Here is a 22,722-nt window from a genome sequence, read left to right as displayed (position 1 = left end):
AATGCCTTCGATCGCTTGCCACAAAATCAAGCCGACCATATAGTGTATGTATCATGGTTAATCGTTCAGAGCAGGCCACTTATATTCAATGAACGTTGACGTGGTTAGTACAGATCCCCCTGTTACTCGTGTGGGCTTATGTTCACCATAAATATGTGATACCTCCGGTCCCCGAGTGTACTCTGTGCATTTATGTACGTATGTGCATACAGAGCATAACGAAAGTATTCGAACGACGTTACGCTTGAAATTTAAATATATATAAATTATGCAATATACTGTTTATATAGAATATATACTTATACAGGGCGATTCTACAGGGAAAGATAAGTTAAAAATATGGAACACAATTTTTTAATATATTGCTTTATTTGCAAGATAAATGAATTAAAAAATTTATCGGTGTTACAGGAAAGCAGACCTATTTCTTATTATTTTTGTTGCAACGATCTGAATGTCTTATTTGATTCGTCTCTTGAATTCTCAGAATAATATAATTGTTTCTTCATTAGATGTTCAATGTAGGTATTTTAAGAATCTTATTACACTTCGTATTTCATATTTTTTTACATGTAGTTGCACATCTTGAATATGCGTCGATCGCATGATTCCCGTTATGTCTTAAACACTAAAAAATGATTGAAAAAGTACAACATAAATTTCTCTGTTTTGCCGGTTAGTTCTCGGAAATCAATGGGGTTTAATGATCATAATTATGATTGCATCTCATTACACCTCCGGATAGACACATTAGGTAATAAAAGAAAACATCCGATGTGCGTTTTTATATGAAGAGTTTTAAATAGCAATATTAGTTATAACTCCCTTCTATGCAACTGGGTAGAGGTCAGGGTGAGCTTTCTCCTAAACAAAAAATGTGGACTAATTCCCTGACCATTCTGAAATTCTAAGATTCTAACGTTCTAAAATTCTAAGATTAAACAAATTTTAAGGCTTTAAGACTCTAAATTCTCAATTTTTCAAATTTTAGTATTCTAATATTCTAACTTTTTAATATTCTAATGTTCTAATATTCTAATATTTTAATGTTTTACTCTTCTAATGTTCTAATATTCTAAAATTCACTTACTGCCTTGTAAAATGAATATAGTGTCAATAATTTTCTTTCGTTTATTAAATTTTTCAATCGATGCCGATCAGCAGCGACCTCCACAGCATTGAACATGTTAATACCCTGAATTCTTTATATGTATCTGAACTAAGAATTACGTCGTTCGAATACTTTCTTGAATCTGTGTAAGTACACGCTACCGTCCCCTTCGTTTGGTCTCACGAGCTCCTCCAGGAACGAGACGGGAGGAATCATGGAAAAAAAAGGGAAAGACCAAGGAGAAGAGGCAGCTGGAGGACTGAAAGGAGAGAGTGATTGCCAGTGGCGATGAATTCAACGAGAACCGAAAACCTCCGGCTAGTGCGTGTCCGCGAACGTGTGAAGGGTTAACAATTTCTCCAGATGGTGAATCTTTATTGCCTTTGGCGAGGAATGCGTTCCTCTTCAGTCTCGATCTTCGTGTCCTCCCCTTGCATAGAGATTCCGTGAGCAGTTTCGAATTCTAGGACATGATTCCACAGCTCCTGGCTATCGAATTAGGATCACTCGATATTTCCACTTACTTTTTATTTTTAGTGAAACTGAAAAGCTTGAGCGAACTTTAATAACGGAGTATATTAACTGTTAATCTTCCGTTACCTACGTACTCCACTTTCATTCTGTTTGTCTTTCCTTTAATTTTCACCTGTTCCTTGTTTTGTTTCGAATTCTACCTATCTGTAAATTAAGGGGCTCTGTAAGAAGTGATGTAAGTGTTTGCGAAACATAGAGAGTAGGTGTGGCTATTATTATAAAATAAATATTTTTTTCACTCACTTTCAAAGTTCCAACGAAAGTTTGTACTCGGTGGTTTTACTTTAGAGTGGGTTTTGCAAATGAATCTCTCATAGTTGAAAGACGTTCTCAATTTTCAAAAGTGAAATTAAAGGAGAAAACTAAAGACAGTGGAAATATGAAAAGCTTCTATATAATAAAACTTGACTAAATTATAATTCCAATTAGAACCAGATCTAATTAATAGTGGAAGTGCGATCCATTCTGGTACTTTGTTAAGTTAACAAAGGCGTCTTTCAGGTTTGAATTTCAACAATTCAAGATACAAATGCATTTAAAATCACAGGTTGAAAGTAAAACAGAAAAATTTCTTTCACGCTATTGCAGTTTGAACAGAAGCACAGTATGCATGCAATAAAACTGTAAAACTCGTTCTTTATCCGTCGAATGATTTCTTTCGCGTGCGAATAACGTACAATTGACAAGATTGCCTAAGCAGTTGATTGCCATACGAATAATGTATAATCCAAACGTTACACAAGTTGTGCACTATTTTTCATGTGAAAATAGGCGTACGAAACCGTTCACCGTAATTTTGTAGGTTGATCGACTAAAGATTTTTCCAAACGTTCGTACGAGTGATACTCGCGCGTACGCGATGCGTTTCTGGAACGAGTTCTTCTTCGTTTCCTGTTATTCAATTTAATTTCATAACATCAATTAACTTCTACCAGATAATATTTTATCGAATGAAAATGGTACACGTGATGGTATATAATAAATATCATAAGTAGTGTGAAGATAAATTAAATTTTATGTTGTTGCATGTCAAACATGATTTGATGACATAAAAGTACCGTAAAATGGTACACGTGTTACATTAATTTTAAGCATAGGAATTTTTGAACACGACTACATGTTTTTCATTAATATTCTTAGCCGCAAAGTTAATTAGTTAAGACAAATAATGAAGTCTGATGCAATATACTCTAATGGAATTAATTCTGGACACTTCTAAATTTTTTAAGTTTTAAATTAAGTGTCATTTTGCAGCACTTTTATTCTATCAAATTGTATTAGTCTTTCTGTGTTTCAAAACTGGAAATATGCAATAACATATTCTAATTCTTCACACTGAGATAATATTATACTTCATTTTTATTCTTGAAAAGTACTCCTTTTTTTTCTATTAATTAAACTGCATGATGTACAGAATGCTTCTTTTAAACGTCAGGAGAATCATGTAAGAATAATCGTGTTACGTAGAGAAGAATAAGAAACAAAGATTTCACCAGGGTTTACACAATCCTTACGGAAAATACAACTTTCTTTTCTTTACAAAAACAGATGAATAAATTCTCTTCGATCGTTGAATCGAGTTCCATTTTATACGTGCGCACGTTAGTCCTTCTGGGTGTTGCATGAAAGCTTCTCTACCGAATGAAAGTGAAAGCAGAGACGATGCGAATTTGCGAGGGAGGATAACGGATGAAGAGGAACAACGATGAGGGTTGTCGGAAGTTGATGGCAAAAACTAATCATGCGTTGAATATAACAGGAAATTTTTCTTGTTTTTATGTACTTCATTTTTCTTAATCACCTTTCAGAAAAAAGGTATTTCTTCTACTTTAAATAATTTACATTTTCGTGACTGCTACAATGGTCTATTTATAATATAATTTCAATATGTTTTGAAATATTTTTTGAATTTGGTAAATTTTTAATGTTTTAGAAAGACTTTTCCAGTATAAATGAAAATTATTTTCTATTTTTCAAATAATAAAACATATTTTTATGTAGTAATATTTTATGTAATAACAAAATTTGTTTAGAGTTTTTATTAATATTATTTGTTGAGAAAGTGTTAAAAATTCATTACCAAAATTATTATTATCTACAAAAGATTGGCGTGGTTTTTTATAATTTTTACACAAATTTCTTATCTATTATTATCAGTATCGTTTACTTTTGATATAGAAGAAAGTATTACACGGTGATTTGCTAGAAATTTCCAGCTTTCGTGTGAATAAATAGGCACAGAAAGTATGACACACGCTCGTTAATTGTATAATTTATAGTGAAAACTAGGAAATAATCAACTTTCAAAATTTCACAAATATCTTCTAATTCTTTTTCAAATTAATTCATACATGTGTTACCAGCACTTAAGTAATTATAATAGAAATTAGTCTATCACAGATCTCTTCGACTTTTACAAAACAACATAAAACAGTACAATTTCAAACTATGCATGATAGAGTTTGACCTTCATCTGCGTTAAAGCATATAAACGAAAAATTATAATTTCATATAGGAAACCAAAATGTCCTCACATATAAAACGTGATCATCTTACGTATATGTAGTGTCCCTAAGCCCTAAGGCGTCCCATGACTTATGCACAGAAGTCTACATGACACTGCATATTAAACGTGTTAACACGTTCCCTACCAGCATGAATAAATTTCAGCTATCCAAAATTAATCCTATCAAAATATCAAACTAATAATATTCTTGCAATTAGAGGTTGAAAAAACCTAAAAAAAAAAAAGAAACATTAAAAACACAAAAGATTCCAAGAACTAAGTATCAACAAGTAGCTCTAATCGAAGGTTAAAATATTTTTCACAAACTTAACATCCACTTTTACAAATCGCCGATTACCTATACCGTACCGATACTTTTGTCGATCGTCAGCGTCGGTCGGCAGGGTCTTCACAATCGGCTAAGTCTACGCGTGTTTCACGCGGCGCTGCGTTCCCTCCACAGGCCTCTCGTAAAGCCTGCAGCTCCTCGACTGGAGGTGGTTTGCGGAGGTGGAGGTGGCGTGTACGATCGTCAGTGGGAAAGAGAGGAGAGACGGTTGTCGGAGATCGAGAGAAGGGAGTGACTGCCAGTGGCGATGCATTGAGCAGCCACTAAAACAGTCCTGCGGCACTTGGATCCGTTGTCAGTTCGCGTAGCGCGTGCCTATACCGTCTTTTTTTATCGATCGATCGATCGATCGACGGATCGATAGAAGCCTCGATGCTATTTGCCCGCGAGAAAGTTTCGGTCCTGCGGTGAACGTGGTGCAAAGTAAATCGAGCGAACGGTGCCACCGCGATTCGTGAAACGTTCGCGCCAAGATAAATGGATTCGAATCGAACGAAAAACAGTAATTGAAGCGTCGGAACAATTGCATCGAAACAGTTTAACCGAAGCGTCGAACAATGTTATCGCGCGGTCGCTCGTTAATTGCTTGAACGACAAGCAATTAGCGGTCGCCGATGTACCGTGGGCTGGTTTTGAATAATTCTTTTTTTTTTTTTATTCTTCCTTCCAACGAGGCGATAGCCGAACGAATGGATCCGTAAGGCAGGCGCGAAGTGGAAAAATCGCGTCTCGCGCGACCATAACGAGTCACTTGGCTCGCCGGTAATTACCGCATCGCTAACGGTAATTACTCTCCGTCTGTCCGCCGTTTAATTTCCAAGGTGTAAAGTAACTTGCACCTCGAATCGTCCGGGTGTACGCTTTCCAATGACTGAACGCAACGCTCTGTATCTGTGCTTTATTAATTCCTTCTATTTCCTTTATCGCCGTTTTTTATCAACCATCCTTCGAACGTTATCAGGCAAGGCTATCTACGGAGGTTCGGTGAACGGAAATCGTTTCCTCGAAATCTCGGTTGCACAAAACCGGAGAAAGAAACAGAGAAAAACGTTGTTTTAGAGCGCGTAAAGACGACTAGGGAGGTTGACTTATGATAAAACCGAGATAAACTTTGCCGTATCATTCATTTACGCGGCCAGCCTTGAAATTCTATTATACTTTTCAGTAATTTATTATGGAAAATAGGAGAGATCGTGGAAAAGTAGAGATAGTAGATCGCGAGGTAAGGTTATCGCGTGTTTCCCTCGTCGGATTATCTGCAGGGACGGGCGGTTCCAGCGGACGGGCACAGGTAGAGTGGAAGAAAAAGGAAGGCACGGGTAAGAAAGTTCCTTCCGTGTCCGCGATCTCTTGCTCCGCCGCGTCCACCGAAGAAACGCATCAAGGGAGTTAATCGATCGCGAACGATAACGGTATCCACGTGTATCCTGGCTGTATACGCGTAATCGTGATTCGACGAAACGCGTAACGAGCTGAACGGTAAACCTACCCCTTTCGATTCTATTCGGTTAACGAGCATCCAAAGGCGACCTTCTTCTTCGGCTCGGGAAAAAAACTGTTCTAACGCGATTCTAAGACGATCCCGTGACAGCTCTCGGCCTTCCACTGTTGACGAGAACTTCTGTTAACGGTACGACGAAGAAACGTCTGTCGAGTAATTGAAGCAGATCGTTTTTAATAGACGCGATGCACAGCAGTTTCGATTCTACCGCGGGAAAAGGATGAAAGAAGAGGGAGAGAATTTCATTTATCGTGGTCGAGCTTGAGGGAACTTCAGTTTTTAATAGAATATTGTAAATTAAAAGACTAATTGAAGTGAATAGCGGACAAAAATAATGATGAATCTTCTTTCCGTCAGTTTGTTTGCTGCCTGATGAGGGATTGTTATTTAAATTCTATGGTCGTACGAAGTATCGACGGTGCAATTAAACTGTATTCTTCTCGAGGATAATTCTGTTGAAGTTCGGAAAAGTTATTCCGGAAGAAGGATCGAGGGTATTCGATGGTTAAGCGAGTTTCGAACTACCTAAGATGGAAGGAAGGAAAATGAGGCCTGCATATATTGACATACATTAATTCTTTTAAGACAGAATTAAACTCCACGGAAACGTTGCACTCGTTTGTTGTTAAAACTTTGGGATTCATGATGAATTACCTGAATTTTTATTAATTATTTCATAAAGAAGTTCAAGCTTCATTTCAAGGAAACTTTAGAAATAAAAAGTTGAAAGAGATTGCTCACAGTATTGTGTCATCGCAGGAAGAAGCAGTGATATTTAAAAAGTGTCATTTTGTCGAGTGTTATAAGTGTTCAGTGTTCAGTGAACAGTGTAGCTGGACAGTTTCTAAGAGTAATATATATTTATAAGAAAGGTAATTAATTTGAAACGTCGTTAAACAAATTTGAGAGATTAAAATGTGCGACAGCTGTGAGTGGTTAATTTCTGAGTTCTTTATCCATTGGTATAACTAGATAGAGGCTAAAAATTTGCATTGGTACCTCCCCAGAAATACTATAGATCTTCGCCATTTCAAAATTTAATGATTCGAAAATTTCTAAATTTCTAAACTTTGGAATTCCAGAATTTCAAAATATCAAAATTTAGAATTCCAAAACTACAGAGTTTCCAGATTACAAAATTTCAGACTTGCCAAATTGCAAAATTGCAAAATTTCTAAAGAACCTATTCCAGAAAGAGATCCAAGTTAGAATTATTTAGAATAGTAAAATAGTAAGTAGTTCATTAGATTTGAATTAAAATAATTTGTCAGAATTTTTCATTTCTAATATCTCAATCTTGTAGCATCTAAAATTTAATGTTTTAAATATTTTTCTTTTTTTTGTCAAATTTTATCCAGTATTTAAGCTATAAAATAAATGTTTAGGTATTTTAAGTGGAGAAGAACAACAACTGTTAAAATAAAATCCAACTACTCATAGCTGTTTCATTTAAAGTCGAAACCTCGTTAAAAATCTACGTGAAACTTTGAAAGGTAGAACAGTGGGCAAATATTTTTATCGATAAAAAAGGAATTATATCGAGTCGAATGCATCGTACCATAAATTCGTTAATTCTTTTGGGAATTGAAACGCGATTCAGGCTGGTATTTAATAACTCACTTTCAATTCTACACCTCGTGTATCAATATTCAAGGCTCAATCGGAACACTCATCAACTGTACTACTTATAGTTTGAAGAAATTTATATTCACGACGGATATCTAGAATAGAGACAGCTAAATCAGAATGAACATTAAATTGAAACTTGGCCTCGCGATAGACTCATGGATCTTAATTGTATCAGGTCGTTGTATATCGAATGATAGATTTTGAAACGTAGAAAGTCGAACTTGATTGGGTGACATAAAATTATCACAAAATAACACTTGTGCTATATCAATTTAAAGCTAACATTTGGCTAACAATAATCGATTTTGAAACCTATAAAGCAAAATAACACTTGTGGCTATTTTCTCCATATTTTCCCCTACAGAATTATTCATTAAAATTCAACGAATAATAATTTTTAATCAAAATAAGTTCTGCTCGAGTCAATATATTTTGTACATTTATGATAATTTTTGGGTTACCCTGTGGTAGAATTCAAGCTATTTTTAGGTAAAATACAGGAAAAGTTGGCAATTTATTAATTTTACAATATTTATCGTAAACTTTAAATTTTCATACAACACTGACCGTGTTAAATATCGCAAGACTGAAACGAAAGAAAGAACCTTGCATTCGACTGTTATTTATCAAAGTTTCACGTCACAGGATATCACGCGTTGGCGGAAGTGTAAGCCTGACTCGGTTTCCTCTTTTCTGCCATCCGACAGGAGTCTGATTAAGCACTCGGGGGAATCGAAAATCGAACAAGAATTAAGCAAGAGGATTCCTTGGAACTAGCAAAATATGAAACTCGTACGGTACATTTAAAAAAAAGAAAACGCTGCATCATCCGGATAATTAAAAATCACGAGTGCGCGCTTTCCATTCGTCAGGAATCAAAATTCGAAATTAATCGCAACAAACAAGCTGAATATACACAGCAGAAGTTCCGCAACGATAATTAATTTCGTGGAACTGAATGAAAATCGAATTGACGAATCGCAAAGGATTCTCCGCTACGGACTGTCCGATTCGTTGGCCGCTGTTAAACGTCATCGATAACGCAATTGAATTATCATCCAGGTGTATACACACTTTCCGAACGTGAGTCACGTAGACGCATTTTCGATTCGAGGCATCGAGGACGTGGTACCGTTCGATTCGTCGCATTAGAGACCGCTGGTATATCGGCCACCTTCCTCTTCTTCTGTTGTTTTCTTCGCATCAACTTGGGAATCTCGCGATTCGCACGATAATAAGTTCGATTGTCTTTCGAGTTTCTTCGTATGTGACTGTGCAAGTAAAGCCGCGGAGATGCTGAAGATACGTATGCTGGATTACATCGGGGACACTGGGTGAGTGTTACGATACCGCACGTTATCATTGTTTCATGATTTCTAGCATAACTGCATTTATCCCTTTCAGTCTTAATTGCAATGTTTTTATTGGTATATTGAATGTTACGGAGGTCACTGGTGACCGACATTACAATTAATATAAAAAAGAAAAGAATTCAAGAAAATTTTAAGTGTCATTTATAATTATGAACTCTTCAAGGCATAATGTTGAAAAAGTATATGTTGCACAGGAATTTTTATTGTTATATAATATAACAAAAGAGGTTTATTTTAATTTCTAGATTTATAAGTAATATTATTTCAATATTTAGGGATTGTTGAATCCCTAGCTATTGAATTCAAAATAAAATATCAACAATGGGATCTGTAAGACAATTCAAAAGAAACACTTAGCGAAAGAAATATAGATACGTTACTGTTCAGGTTTCCTTTACGGTACCGTCAACTAGCATATGCATTTTTACCTTCGTGGTGGTTCGTAAGCCAGCGAGGAAACTCATTTCAAGTCTAGTCGCGAAATAGCAAGTTGAAGCGTAGATTCCTCACTTTAGGTCGGTCAGCATACGCAATTACGTTCGCTTGCACGTGCAAGCAATTATTTTCTGTTAATCAACATGATTGATATTCAGACTGAATTGGGTTAGGTTTGTTATTAGCCAGAGGCCAATTTAACTGACCTAACCTATCTAACCTACCAAACCAACACTTAATCTACCTAACCTATCGGACCACTGACCTAAGTTAAGTTAGGTCGGTCCGGATCGCAACGCTTTACTTAAAAGTTAATAATGTTTATTATTCTAATAACTGAAAATAACATACTTTTCGCCCTTGATCCAAACTTACAAAACACATACTAGGACAGTGTAAAATTTAGAAAATAAAATGCCATAGCCTGCCTGTTCATAGCCTGCCGTTTTGCAGCTCTCTCCTCGATCCGCCCCCTGAGGGTTAACATACTTAAGTATATCAAGGACTGTTCCGACCGTTTAACGGAACAGATGCGCGAGAATTTCTAAAGGAAGTTTATGACAGTTCCTCGACGAAAGGCTATTTTTGAGTTAAGGCATTTTAGCATTTCTGACAAATAGCCATTTACCTTTTCGGTTTCGTCCTCAATCATGTAATAAACTCGACTTTTTCCGAAGGGTAAATTAATATTCGGTACTTCGTAACGGTACCCCAGTCAAGGACCAATGTAACTCGTAAAGAGTGCATAATTTTTCGAAACAAACTTTCCTCGAAACGGGATAAAATCACACTTGCAAAATGTCTCGTTATTTTCTATTGTTCCATTTATGCAAAATCGGGGGTGATTCGCATTTCGTATTCGGTACTTGCTTAACTTTCCGCCAATTAGGCAGACGAGCAGAAAAGATTGTACACTTTGTCGCCTCGATTCCCGGAGTGCTACTGTTTTTCTTTTTTCTTTTTTCTTCACGGAGTGACGTGCTTTTAAGAACGGACCAGGTATTTGCATCCGGAATGAAATTATGATTGGGGGACCCATTTTACTTGTCTCCCAGTCGACCACTAGAAATGCATCGCCCGGAATACTAATGAACACGCTGAAGAACAAGACCGATATTCTTTTTCCACTTCGGGTTATAACGACGGCTCTCCAACGCACTTAACGTAGATAAAATTTAAGGCGGAATTAGAACGAACCGAGACCCCGTTTCATCAACGGTCTCTCCTTGCAGGTAGCCTTAAATCTGACAAAATTTACGATACCGATACTCCACTTAACGCATAATTGCCTCATTACCGTTCACGTGTTCGTTAACTGCTTTTAAATCATACTCGCCGAGTTAATAACCGTGTATCGCGTATATTTTTTGTATAGATAAATTTTGTTTTCGAAACCGGTGAAATCTGCTGTGATTTTTAGAAAAAAAAATAGAAACTGGAGGTTACGCTTGCAGAATTATTGAGAAATGATTTATGGCGTTCAAATAAATAATTGTAGAAAAATTAATTAGAGAAAATAATGTAATTGCAGAGCAGCATGTAAATACATTTATTTAACCCTTTCGCTATTATAATCTTCCAATGCAAAGTGTAATTTACTTTTATCAAAATAGCAAGCATACAATAGCAAAACAAAAACACTTACTTGCGCTATAAAATTTCTAATTATAAGAGATTCGAGGTATGCGGGTACCCGAAAATTCGAGTCCGCTTCAGATCCCGAATAAAATCTGTTGAACGAACTTTTGGGGTCTCTCCCGAATCGACGCGATCATTACCCGACCCTACCTGGGGCTCGGGTACCCGAAAATTCGAGTCGGGTTCAGGTCGCAAAATTATGAGTACCCGAATAAAACTTTAGGAGTCCTGCCCGGGTCGACCCGATCACTACCCGACCCGAGTTGACCCGAGTCGATCCGAGGCTTGGGTGGCGGAAAATTCAAGTATCCGCGCACCCCTATCGGAAGTACGTGTAACAGCAAAATTAGAATCGTTATAGACGAATACACACATGCGTATCGTCCTGTTCCTTTCTCTGTTTACATCAACAGTCAGCAGACTTTACGTCACCAGATCTTCAGTCACGTATCGAGCTTCGTCCTGGGAACATCGCGTTGCTGCGTATAAAGGTTCGCTATTGCAAATACATTACTCTTTGGAACATAATTTGTTTAATTAATAATCTGCCCTGACTCTGCATAAACAACGCTTAGGCAGATTAATTAAACTTAAAATTATTTTATTTAAGGGAATTTTCGACAGAGGCGACCGTAGTTAAAGGGTTAAAGAAATTTGAGATAAACGAAGTTAGACGAAATTTAGTGAAAATAAAATATTGGTGTAACAATTGAAGTGTTAAATAGCGAGTTCTTCGCAGAGATTTCGAAATCAATAGTTGGCCCTTTTTATTGAGCTAATTTAGAGGCGTAATTTTTCAATGGAACCCAATGGAACGATCGACGCGTGAAGCCGCGGGACGGGAATACGTTTCTAATTTCCTGTTTATTCAACGCGACCCACGCCGTCAATTTATCCGCGATGGAATAACGGCCGGTTCGTGGGTGCAAAACGTTAGCAAATTGATCTAACGAGGTCGCCGATGCTCGGACAGGAAGGCAGAGAGGCGTCACAAGGTTTCACTTGGTGAAACTTTTCTGCACAGAAAGAACGAGAGCACTCGGTTCCAGCGAAGAATTCTTTTTTTTCTTCTTCTTTTTAAACTGTACTATGTTGTACAAAGTGAGAGGCAAAAGTAATTGAAGCAATTAGAGAAATTAAATTATTCTTGGAAAGTGTCGATTTCTATGTTTGCATTCCAGTGATGAAATTATTAGGTGTATAAATTAATTACCCTTTTTATGAATATGAAGTGCATCTACCGATCAGTAGTGATAGAATACCACTATTTTAATAATTCGAGGTACTGTGATCTTTTGAAAATAAATTTTCATTTAAGTAAATGTACACCTATGCAGTATTAATTAAAATGGGATGGAGTAATCAATAATTAATACATGCTAGAAGTACATACAAATGTTTACAAAATAAATATTTGCCCAGGTGCAAAGATAGAATGACAAAAAAAGTAAACATTTGCCAGACAACATCCACATTCGTTTGTTTGTATTAAAATCAAATATTTTCTTATTTTAATGAAAATAGAAATCTTGTAACAAAATTTCTATTTTTACTTTCTATCAAATGTTTCTGGAGATAGTGAAAATTATAAAATGGTTAAAATGATTAAAATGTATAACCCTTCTTTTCAATTAATTTTTTAACATTTATAGTACACCCAAGTTTTAGTATATCAATTAAATTATAGATGAATTAATAATAATCAAAGGTTTATTAATTGATTATAAGTTATTGACTGATAAGCCTATTAATAGTCTTCCGGCAAGTGGTATGTACGAGAATAAAATTCATAAAAATTTATCTTGCAGGTAGGAATGAAAATTATGCTAATTCGTTTTCTCTTACATCGAGATGCTGATTTATTATTTATCAGCACGTGTGCAAGCAACCGGGATATCTGTTCTTTCACTCGTTCTCATTCCGTGTTGCTTTCATCTGTCGATGATAAAGTCGTCTCATTGTCAGAATCAGTTGAATTCGAACAATTCTTGGTAAATAAATTCAATATCCGTTTCTTGCAATAATAGAATAAAATATAGATTGATTTCTAAAAACGGTTTTCGTAATTTTTTAATAATGTGAATGTGCAACAATCTAATATTTCTATTTATTGATATTTAATATTTAATATTTTTGATCTTCATATTACATTTTCCACATTTCTGGAAGTATATTATTAATTATTCTTGTGAGAGGAAGTAATCTAATTTTGATAATGCTTCCTCAATTTTCTTCTCGAATATAAATTATGCAAAATTTCTTTCGACATGCTTAGTCTTCCTTCTAAATGCACTGTATATATATATAGTGCATAAGTGGCCGTGAGTGCATTCGAATAATAGACTAGTTTCTTTGATGAAAATTATGTTCAGAAAGTGTTCCTAAACGCTACGTCCGCTCTTTTGTCTTAACGATCTCAGTTATTCTTATGATTGTAGGAAGACAATGTACAGTTCATAATATGTATTCCGAACTTTCACCTACGTATAATAGAATAGTATGTAGTTGAAGGACTTCTTGTTTCTAATGACATAGATAATACGTGAATTTAATATAAAAGCATATATAGATGCTCATTAACTGACAAAACATACAATCAAAATTTTTGATTATAAATTATTATAAATTATATCAGCAAGCATTGCAATGTTTCAGAAAAGAGTTTCATTATTTCAGAAAAGAACTCGTTAATTTTCAAATTTATGGGAGCTTAGAAAAAATTCTGCAAAATGATTCAAATTTCAAATAATGATTGAAAAATATTTCTTTTGCATAATTGATTATCCCCTTATAGATATAGTTATCTTTTAAATTATTGTATAATAATCAATTTTACAGTCTCAATTTAATATAAAATAGATTGAAGACTGAGTCTTGAATAATCCACTACCTGAGGGTTAATTTTTTATACCTAACTCTTCAATTTATTAATTCAAATTTTTGCTGCAATTTTAAGTGGCATTCAGGATTTTCATTCTTCACTTTTTAATGATTTGATTAAATTGAACTTCCAGCAACAATTAGCGTAAGTAGTTAACGTGTAACCAACGTTAAAGGTTACAAACTGGAAGCTCGTGTAAATTTTACACTTCGCCGAGCACTTTGTTGTGTGGTATTTTCTATGGAAATAAGAAACAAAAATAGTTACACGCTGTTAAAGTTCAGGTTTGTGTGTATTTGAGCTTTACAAGCTAAGGCTCGCACGTCCCAGTGGTCTTGTGTCATCAAGGATATGCGGCAGACGCCAGGGCATCCTGTAGGAAGTTGGAAAATGGAATAGGAGACCGCGGAATTTGTATTCGTGATTCCTGGAGAAAGCAATTTAGCATGCTTCGGAGCCTAATACGGTTAGCAGACTCGGCTTATTACTGAAACTGTCTTATTACGTCGTATCTTGTGTATCATCTGTTCTGACACGGTGTTGATACAGTAATAAAAAGTTTAATAAGCCTGAAAAGGGCCCAAATAATGAATGGTGGCCAATCTTTATTAAAACTATCCACCACTCATTTATGAACATTAGTTAAATAAACAATTATTGAAATTTCATATAATGAATATTTAATTGGACCAATGGAAATTAAATGCATCCTACGATAATTATTGAAATTACCCTTCTTATAATTAAATCGTTGGCAGCAAATTTAATATATCCTGACATTTATAATTATAGACAATGCAAATCATTTGAATGATTATAATCATAATTTGATCAAATTTGAATTCAAACAAAAATAATTTTTAAAACTAATATTTATATGATTATACTGATTGTATAAAGGAAATCAGAAAGAATTTATTTCTACACCGAATAGCACTTGCTGACAAATGATTATGAGTAATATTCAAGTATTGCATTTTGTCCATGATACCATTTATAAGTACTAAATCTTCAACACCTTGTGCAATCGTATGCACAGTGATTAATTGAGAGGATACTTTTATGTAATACGTAACGACTGACAGACTGAATATGTAACGAATGAATTAATAATCACGGACACACGTTAATTATATTTGAAAAGTGACTCATTCGACATGCACAACGACGAATATAGTAAGAGATCAACCTACGCATCGAGAACATAGTCTCGCTATTAAAACAAAACCATATCTGTTATCTCTAATACTTTACGTGTTAACAACTAATAGCTTTCGTTCTAGATTAAAAGCTTGTCAGTTTTATCATAACGAATAGAATTAAATGATACTGTCTGCTGTACATTTCAATTCGTCATTGTCTTTTAATTGTTACGAGATCAATGCTTCTCAGCTTCGTGATTAGCTTTCTACAAAATAGCATATCCGTTTTGATTTGTTAACCGCGTCGTTTTTCAATCGCAAAGGAATTATTTCTATTTTATGCTGCTATATATAACATAAATTAATTCCAATGTTTTTTTTTAATTTAACAAATTATTTAAATTACTAAGATTTTTTGTAATTTGACAAGTTACCTAATATTATTAGTTCACTGATTTTTATGAAATTCTACCCATGCATGTCATACTAGAGTCTTAAAAACCCCAATTCAATTTTTCTCGCGTAAACATTTATGTGCAAGTACTTGAGGAACCACAAACCTAATGCACATATGTGGATTCCTCTTCTATATTGCCATTTTCCTCTGCGATGCCTGTGGGGAAGGTCGGGAACCCAGGACATCATCATTTTTCCTGGGAAAGCCTGATTTTATCGCGAATGTACTATTTAAATTAAAAGAATAGGATGATAAAACTTTCTGCAAAAAAAGAAAAACTTTCAAGGTCTCTTTGGTATGTAGGGGTAGTAATAAGTGTCATCCATGCTCAGATAAAATGAATTAGAATAAATTAACGAGATAAGTTTGGAGTCTCCTAAATTCTATTAAAAATTTGGATTTCAAATTTTCGAGAGAAGGATCAGAACAAATACTTTTAAGGAGTAATGTATGTTTATATGAATCTTTTCTTATTATTTTTACTGGACCTCCAAATTATTGAACACTCTGTAGAAATCCTACAGCGTAGAGGCAAAGCCTGAAAAGAAAATTATCTAGAACTTTTCGATTGGTTATCCCAATGGCTGATAGCGAATGAATTCATGTAAAATATCATGCGAATCCTGGATGCTTGTTCCTTCCTGCTTTTATTTTCTGCACCAATCCGTAGCCTGGTAAGTATAGGGGCACGGTGGTATTTGTGGAAATGACACTTCGCGGGCAAGGTTGTCCGGTTCGTATAAGTACTTTAGATACTACCTACGTTTCTCTGTACGTAGGTGTACAGAAAGTTTCAAAGCTGATGGGTATGTGAACGCACAAAGCTTTGATGTTGATGCGTTGCTTTAACCCTTTCGCTATGAACATATATGTATACGCTATTCAGAGGCGACTAATCATTTATGAAAGGCACTTTCTTAATTTTGATAGTGAACTTATCGTGATGCTAGAGGTACCGAATTAATTTGTACATCTAATAATTAAAATTATTACCCGTAATGTCACTAATCTCACTGTAAAAATGTGAGTGTCAATCTGCCCCTGGGTGGAACTCTCAAATAATGAAATAATTGTATATCTGCAGAAACTTCCCTGATGAAATAAATAATCATTATCTGGATAATTTCCATCGCTAAAAGCTTTTTCCTTGATCGATTAAACTTGGATAATTCGCAAACCAGTTTTGATTTTATCGAAATATGTAGGATCGATGGATAATGAGACAATCTATTCGTATTACCATTTCCATCAGCTTTGCTCGTTATGACGAACGAACGCGTAATTGTCTAAAGTGCATCGGTGCAATTCGATTTTAATTGAACCGATGAATCTGTCAATATTAATGACACTCGAAATGTAGCTGCGCGAACTTTTGTTTCATCAAGGTCACATATGGCCTCCTTTTTCATTCTTCCATGTATTTCAATGGAACGTTAATTGGCGTGTAATTTCTTGATTAATTATGCTTGTCCTTGCTGAAGAAATTCAGCGGTAGAGAAGCATATACTCTGCTCGGAGGAAATTTCAAATGTATCGTTCCGGTTCTTGCGATGTTCTTTCTTTAATTCATTGCCTTTGCGTTCCTTGCTTGAAAAGAGGAAATTCAGCGTTTTTAATTTAGGAACGTACTTGCTGGAGTGTTTCATTTTGAGTACATATTTCAGTCTGCGCCTCTTTTGTGGCTTTTCTTTTAAAAAGTTCTTTATTTCGAGTGGTTTCAGTGGTTACGAAAAAGTAATAAGTTAATTTAATTTTAATTTTTAATATTCACAAGTCTTAATATTTATAATTATTCTTTTAATATAATACAATTTAACATCATAATATTCATGGTATATAATTATTAACTAAATAATCAACAAAATGAAAAAAATGACAAATATTTAAAAAAAGGATAAAAAGTCAAGTTAAATTACATTGATATTCAAAAATAAATCAAAAAGGAGTAGTATTACATTAAAATAACCGCTTACAAAGAAATATGTGCCATGTAAAAAGTATTTAAGATCATTTTTTACACGTATTCGCAGGTGCAATAACTCATGAAGTTAATAACCAATGGATACAGGAGCGCGTTTCTTTCTTTTTTTCACACGAAAATCGCTTAATATGGGGTTGTCATAAATTTGGAACATTTTGTAACTCTGTATCATTATGTAGAAATTTGAAGCGTTTTACGAGGCAATTTCAACGATCGTTTCGAACACGAAATAAATTTCTACCCTTCGGCCGTATAATATTAACTTTTATACTTTGCGATAATTCCAGTTTATATGCAACCGCGCGCGTTACAATGTAAAGAAGATGCAACATCCTTCTAACCATTACTTCCTTAATCACGTACATGTCTCTTCCTCTGGTTGACGTTTCTTAAAAAGAAGGATAAAAGTATCTTGTTCGAGAGGCAGAAAAATTGTATGCGATACACGGCTCAGGTCAATCAATCTTCAAAAGTTGCATCTATCAGTTTTTCATCAAAAGAATACATTAAATACAATGTATTTGCATAATGAAGCGCTCGTTTGACAGCTCTTCTGTTTCATTTTACAGTGTTCCTCGTATAATGTAGGTACATACATACATTATAAACAAAAATTATACGTACACCTATCTTCGCTGTCTGATTCAGCAACCGGATAAGAGCAATGATCAATCTAATTGCCAGATGAATTCCTTTAATCATGTACTGCGACTTTGATGCGAGAAGTTTAATAATGGATTATTATACGGATAGCAATCGCAGTTTGATAATTGAAATTTTGTAAATTGATTATTTTTTTACTTATTGTCATATTCTTATAAAATGACGAAATTTGGGTTTTACTGAATCAAGGAGATTTTAAAATTTAAATTTAAATTTAGATTCTTTCTTGCTTTTATTTTATCAAATTTGTACTCTTTCTTCAGATATAATTTTTTGCAATATATGAATATTGCAAATATTGCAATATACTTTAATTGATTTCAAAAAGATGGAGGGGTTATTCTTCACCCTACCCCTATACCTTCGATGTTATACTTTTTAATAAGCCCTTCGAATGCTTCTCAAATACGCAATCTCGTATGATGAGGGATAAATTGCGATTCACGTACGAACTTTACCAACTCACTTGAAACTTTTTTTTTCCTAACAAATATCTAGTGGCGGTCAGTATCGAGAACCATTATGGAGCATAAACTGGTATTTGAAAATAAATATCGGCTTAATGTGTAATAACATAAAAGTAGTAGTAATTTTGCAATTGATATCGACTGAGATTTTCAAATTTAATTCTATTAGTGAACTAATAGAAATAAAAAATGTCAAAGCGTTAATAGGAAAATGTCAAGGAGTAGCTATTATAGAAATACATACCTGTATCATTTATATTTAAAGTGCATTCGACATGAAAAAAGGAAATTGAAGAATCCTCTATATTTTCAATGAATATCATCTTGAATAATTGAATAATTTATTTTATCTACTCTCGAATAATCCAGTCTAGAATATTATACCCTTGCAGTTATGCATTTCCGGTATTAGCCATCTAATCCAATAATTCTCTTTCGAAATGATAGACACATGTTTCACTGTATAAATAATTAAAATTTAATTCGCTAAAAATATAAAATTTATTAAAGTGTATCTAACAACGAAGGAAATTTTATCTAAAAATTAACTGGTAGCTGATTTTTGTGTGTAAACTTTCCTTTAAAATATGAGTCGGGTTCATGAATGTTTGAGTTATAGTTGCTTAAGCGTTTAATAAATCTATCGTGCGAGCAATTATCAGCCTATTACAGCAATTTATAATCGATCGTATACGACGATCCAGTGATTTAGCAGCTTCGTACAGGTAAGCCAATGTGAGCTTCCCCTTAGCAATAACACACAGCACGAAATCTTCTTTTTTTTTTGTTATTCATCGATGAAATTAACGCGTAACTCAACACCTTTGTAGATTATTTACAACTTCGACGTGTGTTTCGTAGAATTTATTAGCCGCGATACCAGCTGCGCGGAAATGCATCTCGGCGACAGGGTAAAAATCTACGGTTTTATGCGCTTAATATTCTGCTTATTAATAACATCGATGCAATTTTCTCAGCATGATCCCTATACACGATGTAATTATGTAGATTGATAATTAAAAATCTTAGAATATTTACTGAATGTTATATGCACACATATGAATATCAAAGACATTCATTCAATAATAGAATTAATTCTCTTGAGATGAGCTAAATTCCTTAGAAATTTTTTAATTTTAGAATCTTGGAAATCTGGAATTTTCAGAATCTAGAATTTTAGAATTCTGATATATAAAATGTCTGAAATTTTGGAAATCTGAAATTGTGAAATCCTAGAATTTGGATTTAAAAATTTCTGATGAAATTCGTTTACAGATATCTTGTGTTTGTTTTACTAGAAAAAGTATGAAATGTACACGTATTTCAAGAAAAATTTTGCAATGCAATCTTGATCATTATTTTTGTCTCACATGTTCGCAAAGAGCCAATAATTATTAAAGAAGGTAATACTTAACGTCAACTATGTAGTACGGATAAAAAGGTAATAACTGCGTGTGTATGATGATTATAGAGGTATTATTGCAAGTTGGAAACTTGTCGATCATAGACCACTGCTTTTTTTTAGAAAATAACAGAATAAAACAATATCACTTGAGAACATACCAGACAGAGTTTCATCGGCGTCTATTTTAAACTATATAAAATAAAAAATTACGATTCCATAAAAAAGTCAAAAGAACAGTTATTAAACTATTAAAATCAAAATGAATAGCTTTCAATATCAAACAGTTATGGATTTATTAATAAAATACTAAAAAAGTGATTTCAAAAAATATGTTTAAAAAAAATCATCGTTATTGAAATCTAATTATAATTATTATTATAATTAGTTCGGGATGTAATAAAACAGGAAACATCCACAGAATTATAATTGAAGGAACTAAAACTCTGCAAATCTATCCGATTTAATAGCTTAATTATATTTCCTACAACATTTCACTTTATCGACCATATTAATCAATAGCGAAAGGCTAAATAATAAATTTTGTTTCGAAACATGGGATATAAAGTTATACCATTATCAATGCAAACGTTATTAAACTTTATATCTCGATGTAATTTATATCCGGCATCGATTTAATTATATCGAGCCACGTTATAACCTCGCTCACGCAACCAGTTATTTCGTTAATACTTCACATAATGTAATGATTGTTTCATATACAATCGCGATAATTTAATAGTATTTCAATTTTACATCCTGCAGAGAGATGTTTTAATTGAAAGCACAAATAGCACTTGTAGCAATTCCTCTCAGAAGTCTCAGTAGATCTACTATACTTCGCAAAACTCTGACATTTTACTTGAAAATGAAAAGAATTTTAATTTTATGTACGATGGAAATTTTTTTATATCAAATCTCTGAATTTTTATTAAAAGAAGGTATTCGCATTTTATTAAAATTTGATTAAAAATTCTTTCTCTTTTTGTAAAAGAAACACTGCTCTACTTTCATTTTCCAAAAAATTCCTCCAACTGCATTTATTGATAAAAATGAGTTTCTGTATTTTCTACTTTTAATCCTTTGTAACAGATGACAAACTCCACTAACCTCAATATTTTTTTTTTATAAAATGCGTTGAAATGTGGGTTTCTGAATTTTATATGCGTTTGAAACGAAAGAAAATCAAAAGTGACCTATTGACACAAACGAGAAATTTTTTAGGGAACCTATTATTATTTTTACTGGCCTCCAATTTAATTAATTATAACTTTTATTAGGAATGTTGATAAAACTGTTAATTTGTAGTAATTTTATGTCACTAAATTATATCCTAGACAGAAAAAAAGATTCTTTTTTAAATACATTTGTATTATAGTTGCAATACAGCGTAAGAAAAATTACAATACTGTTCATATCAGGTGACGAAATCACGTAAGACCTATGTTTAAAAATTCGCCAATTGATACGTAACAATCAACTTATAAAAATCCCATTTCCTCGGTAGATTATCACCCAATTATTGAAACGTTAATATGCAAATATCTGCGATTGGTTACACGCGTAGCTCCTGAAACAACCCCAACCCCGTTCACCCTGTGAAAGGAGTTTCGCGCTGAGAACAAGATTGAACATCGCCGGCGATATTATCACACTTAAATAGCCTTGTTGCAAATTTTTTCTCATGCAATCGTGAACATAGTATTCGTAACGACGCGAGGAGACGCAAGATCTGTTCAACCGTCACTCAGCCGGCCATAAAAGGTTCTCCTCCTTCTGGAATATTAAAGAGCACGAGGAGGCATGCTCCTGTCGCGCAAAAGCGGGTCCCCAACGATATTTTCATGCACGCCCACTTCATTTTTACGCTCTTCTCGTCTTACATGCTTGTGAAAAGAGGCCACTCGTTGAAACGGGCCTCACCGAGTGGTGTACGTACACCACTGTCTGTATACGTCGGCTACTCGCTTTAATCTAATACACATCTATATACCGGATCGTAGACAAGCGAGGAAACCGGGAATAAGCTGGTCTTCTACCTGCTGTACCTGCCACTCTTTGTTCGCGCGATTCGTGCACGTTTCAAAGGAAGTTGCTACGAAGAAGGGGGCGTACTACATCCGGTAACCAGTTTCGTACACCAGGGGAAACACCTTTGCGAAAGCCTCCTCTCGTACAGGACGGTTAGGTTACCACTTTGATCATTTCGCTGCTCGGGGGATGATTCATCCCTTTAGCTTCACTTCTTTGAAACTGGATAGATAAGTTGTTAGTTGTTATTGAATATAGATAATTATATTAGCTGAGGGTGATTTTCTGGAGTTTTTGAAAAATAGTTTCATTACAAAGGGGTTGATGAAATTGATAATTTTTTTGTTTGAACAAAAAATAGTCCAGATTTTAGAAAGTTGCTTTAATTATATCGCTTATATAATATTTAATGTTATCGTTCCTGTTTAGCACTAACTTGTTTATAAAGTAATATTGAAGTAAGTGGTTTGATATTTAAGCCACCTACTGTTACACAATTAACCTTTTCCCAAGGAAATAAATTAATTGGTATGATTTAAGCAGCCGGTTTCCTAAATGCTACTTCTTCTGAAAGGAAAATAATAATAAAAATATGAATGACTTAAGAAATTGATTATTATTA

At 34.1% G+C, this 22,722-nt stretch overlaps 1 protein-coding gene across 8 annotated transcripts in view; it reads left to right on the top strand.

The window, feature by feature from the left end:
• Positions 1–22,722, top strand: part of LOC114875658 (rap1 GTPase-activating protein 1-like) — a 143,018-nt gene that overhangs the window by 12,972 nt on the left and 107,324 nt on the right. Inside the window, exons 1-3 of one of the 8 annotated variants that reach the window (XM_046290167.1) lie at positions 4,764–5,002; positions 5,175–6,873; positions 8,338–8,964. The exons of 1 other annotated variant lie outside the window; for it this stretch is intronic. In XM_046290167.1, the coding sequence (XP_046146123.1) occupies positions 8,924–8,964 (41 nt within the window). In that variant the 5' untranslated portion in view covers positions 4,764–5,002; positions 5,175–6,873; positions 8,338–8,923. Of the gene's footprint in view, positions 1–4,763; positions 6,874–8,275; positions 8,965–22,722 lie in introns of those variants that run through there. 6 more of the 8 variants (XM_029186197.2, XM_029186193.2, XM_029186195.2 and 3 more) reach the window with 6 other exon arrangements.

Source organism: Osmia bicornis, chromosome 2 (assembly GCF_907164935.1).
Source record: "Osmia bicornis bicornis chromosome 2, iOsmBic2.1, whole genome shotgun sequence".
Taxonomy (NCBI): domain Eukaryota; kingdom Metazoa; phylum Arthropoda; class Insecta; order Hymenoptera; family Megachilidae; genus Osmia; species Osmia bicornis.
The sequence above is the reverse complement of the archived record's forward strand: the minus strand, read 5'-3'. Positions and strand labels throughout refer to the sequence as shown.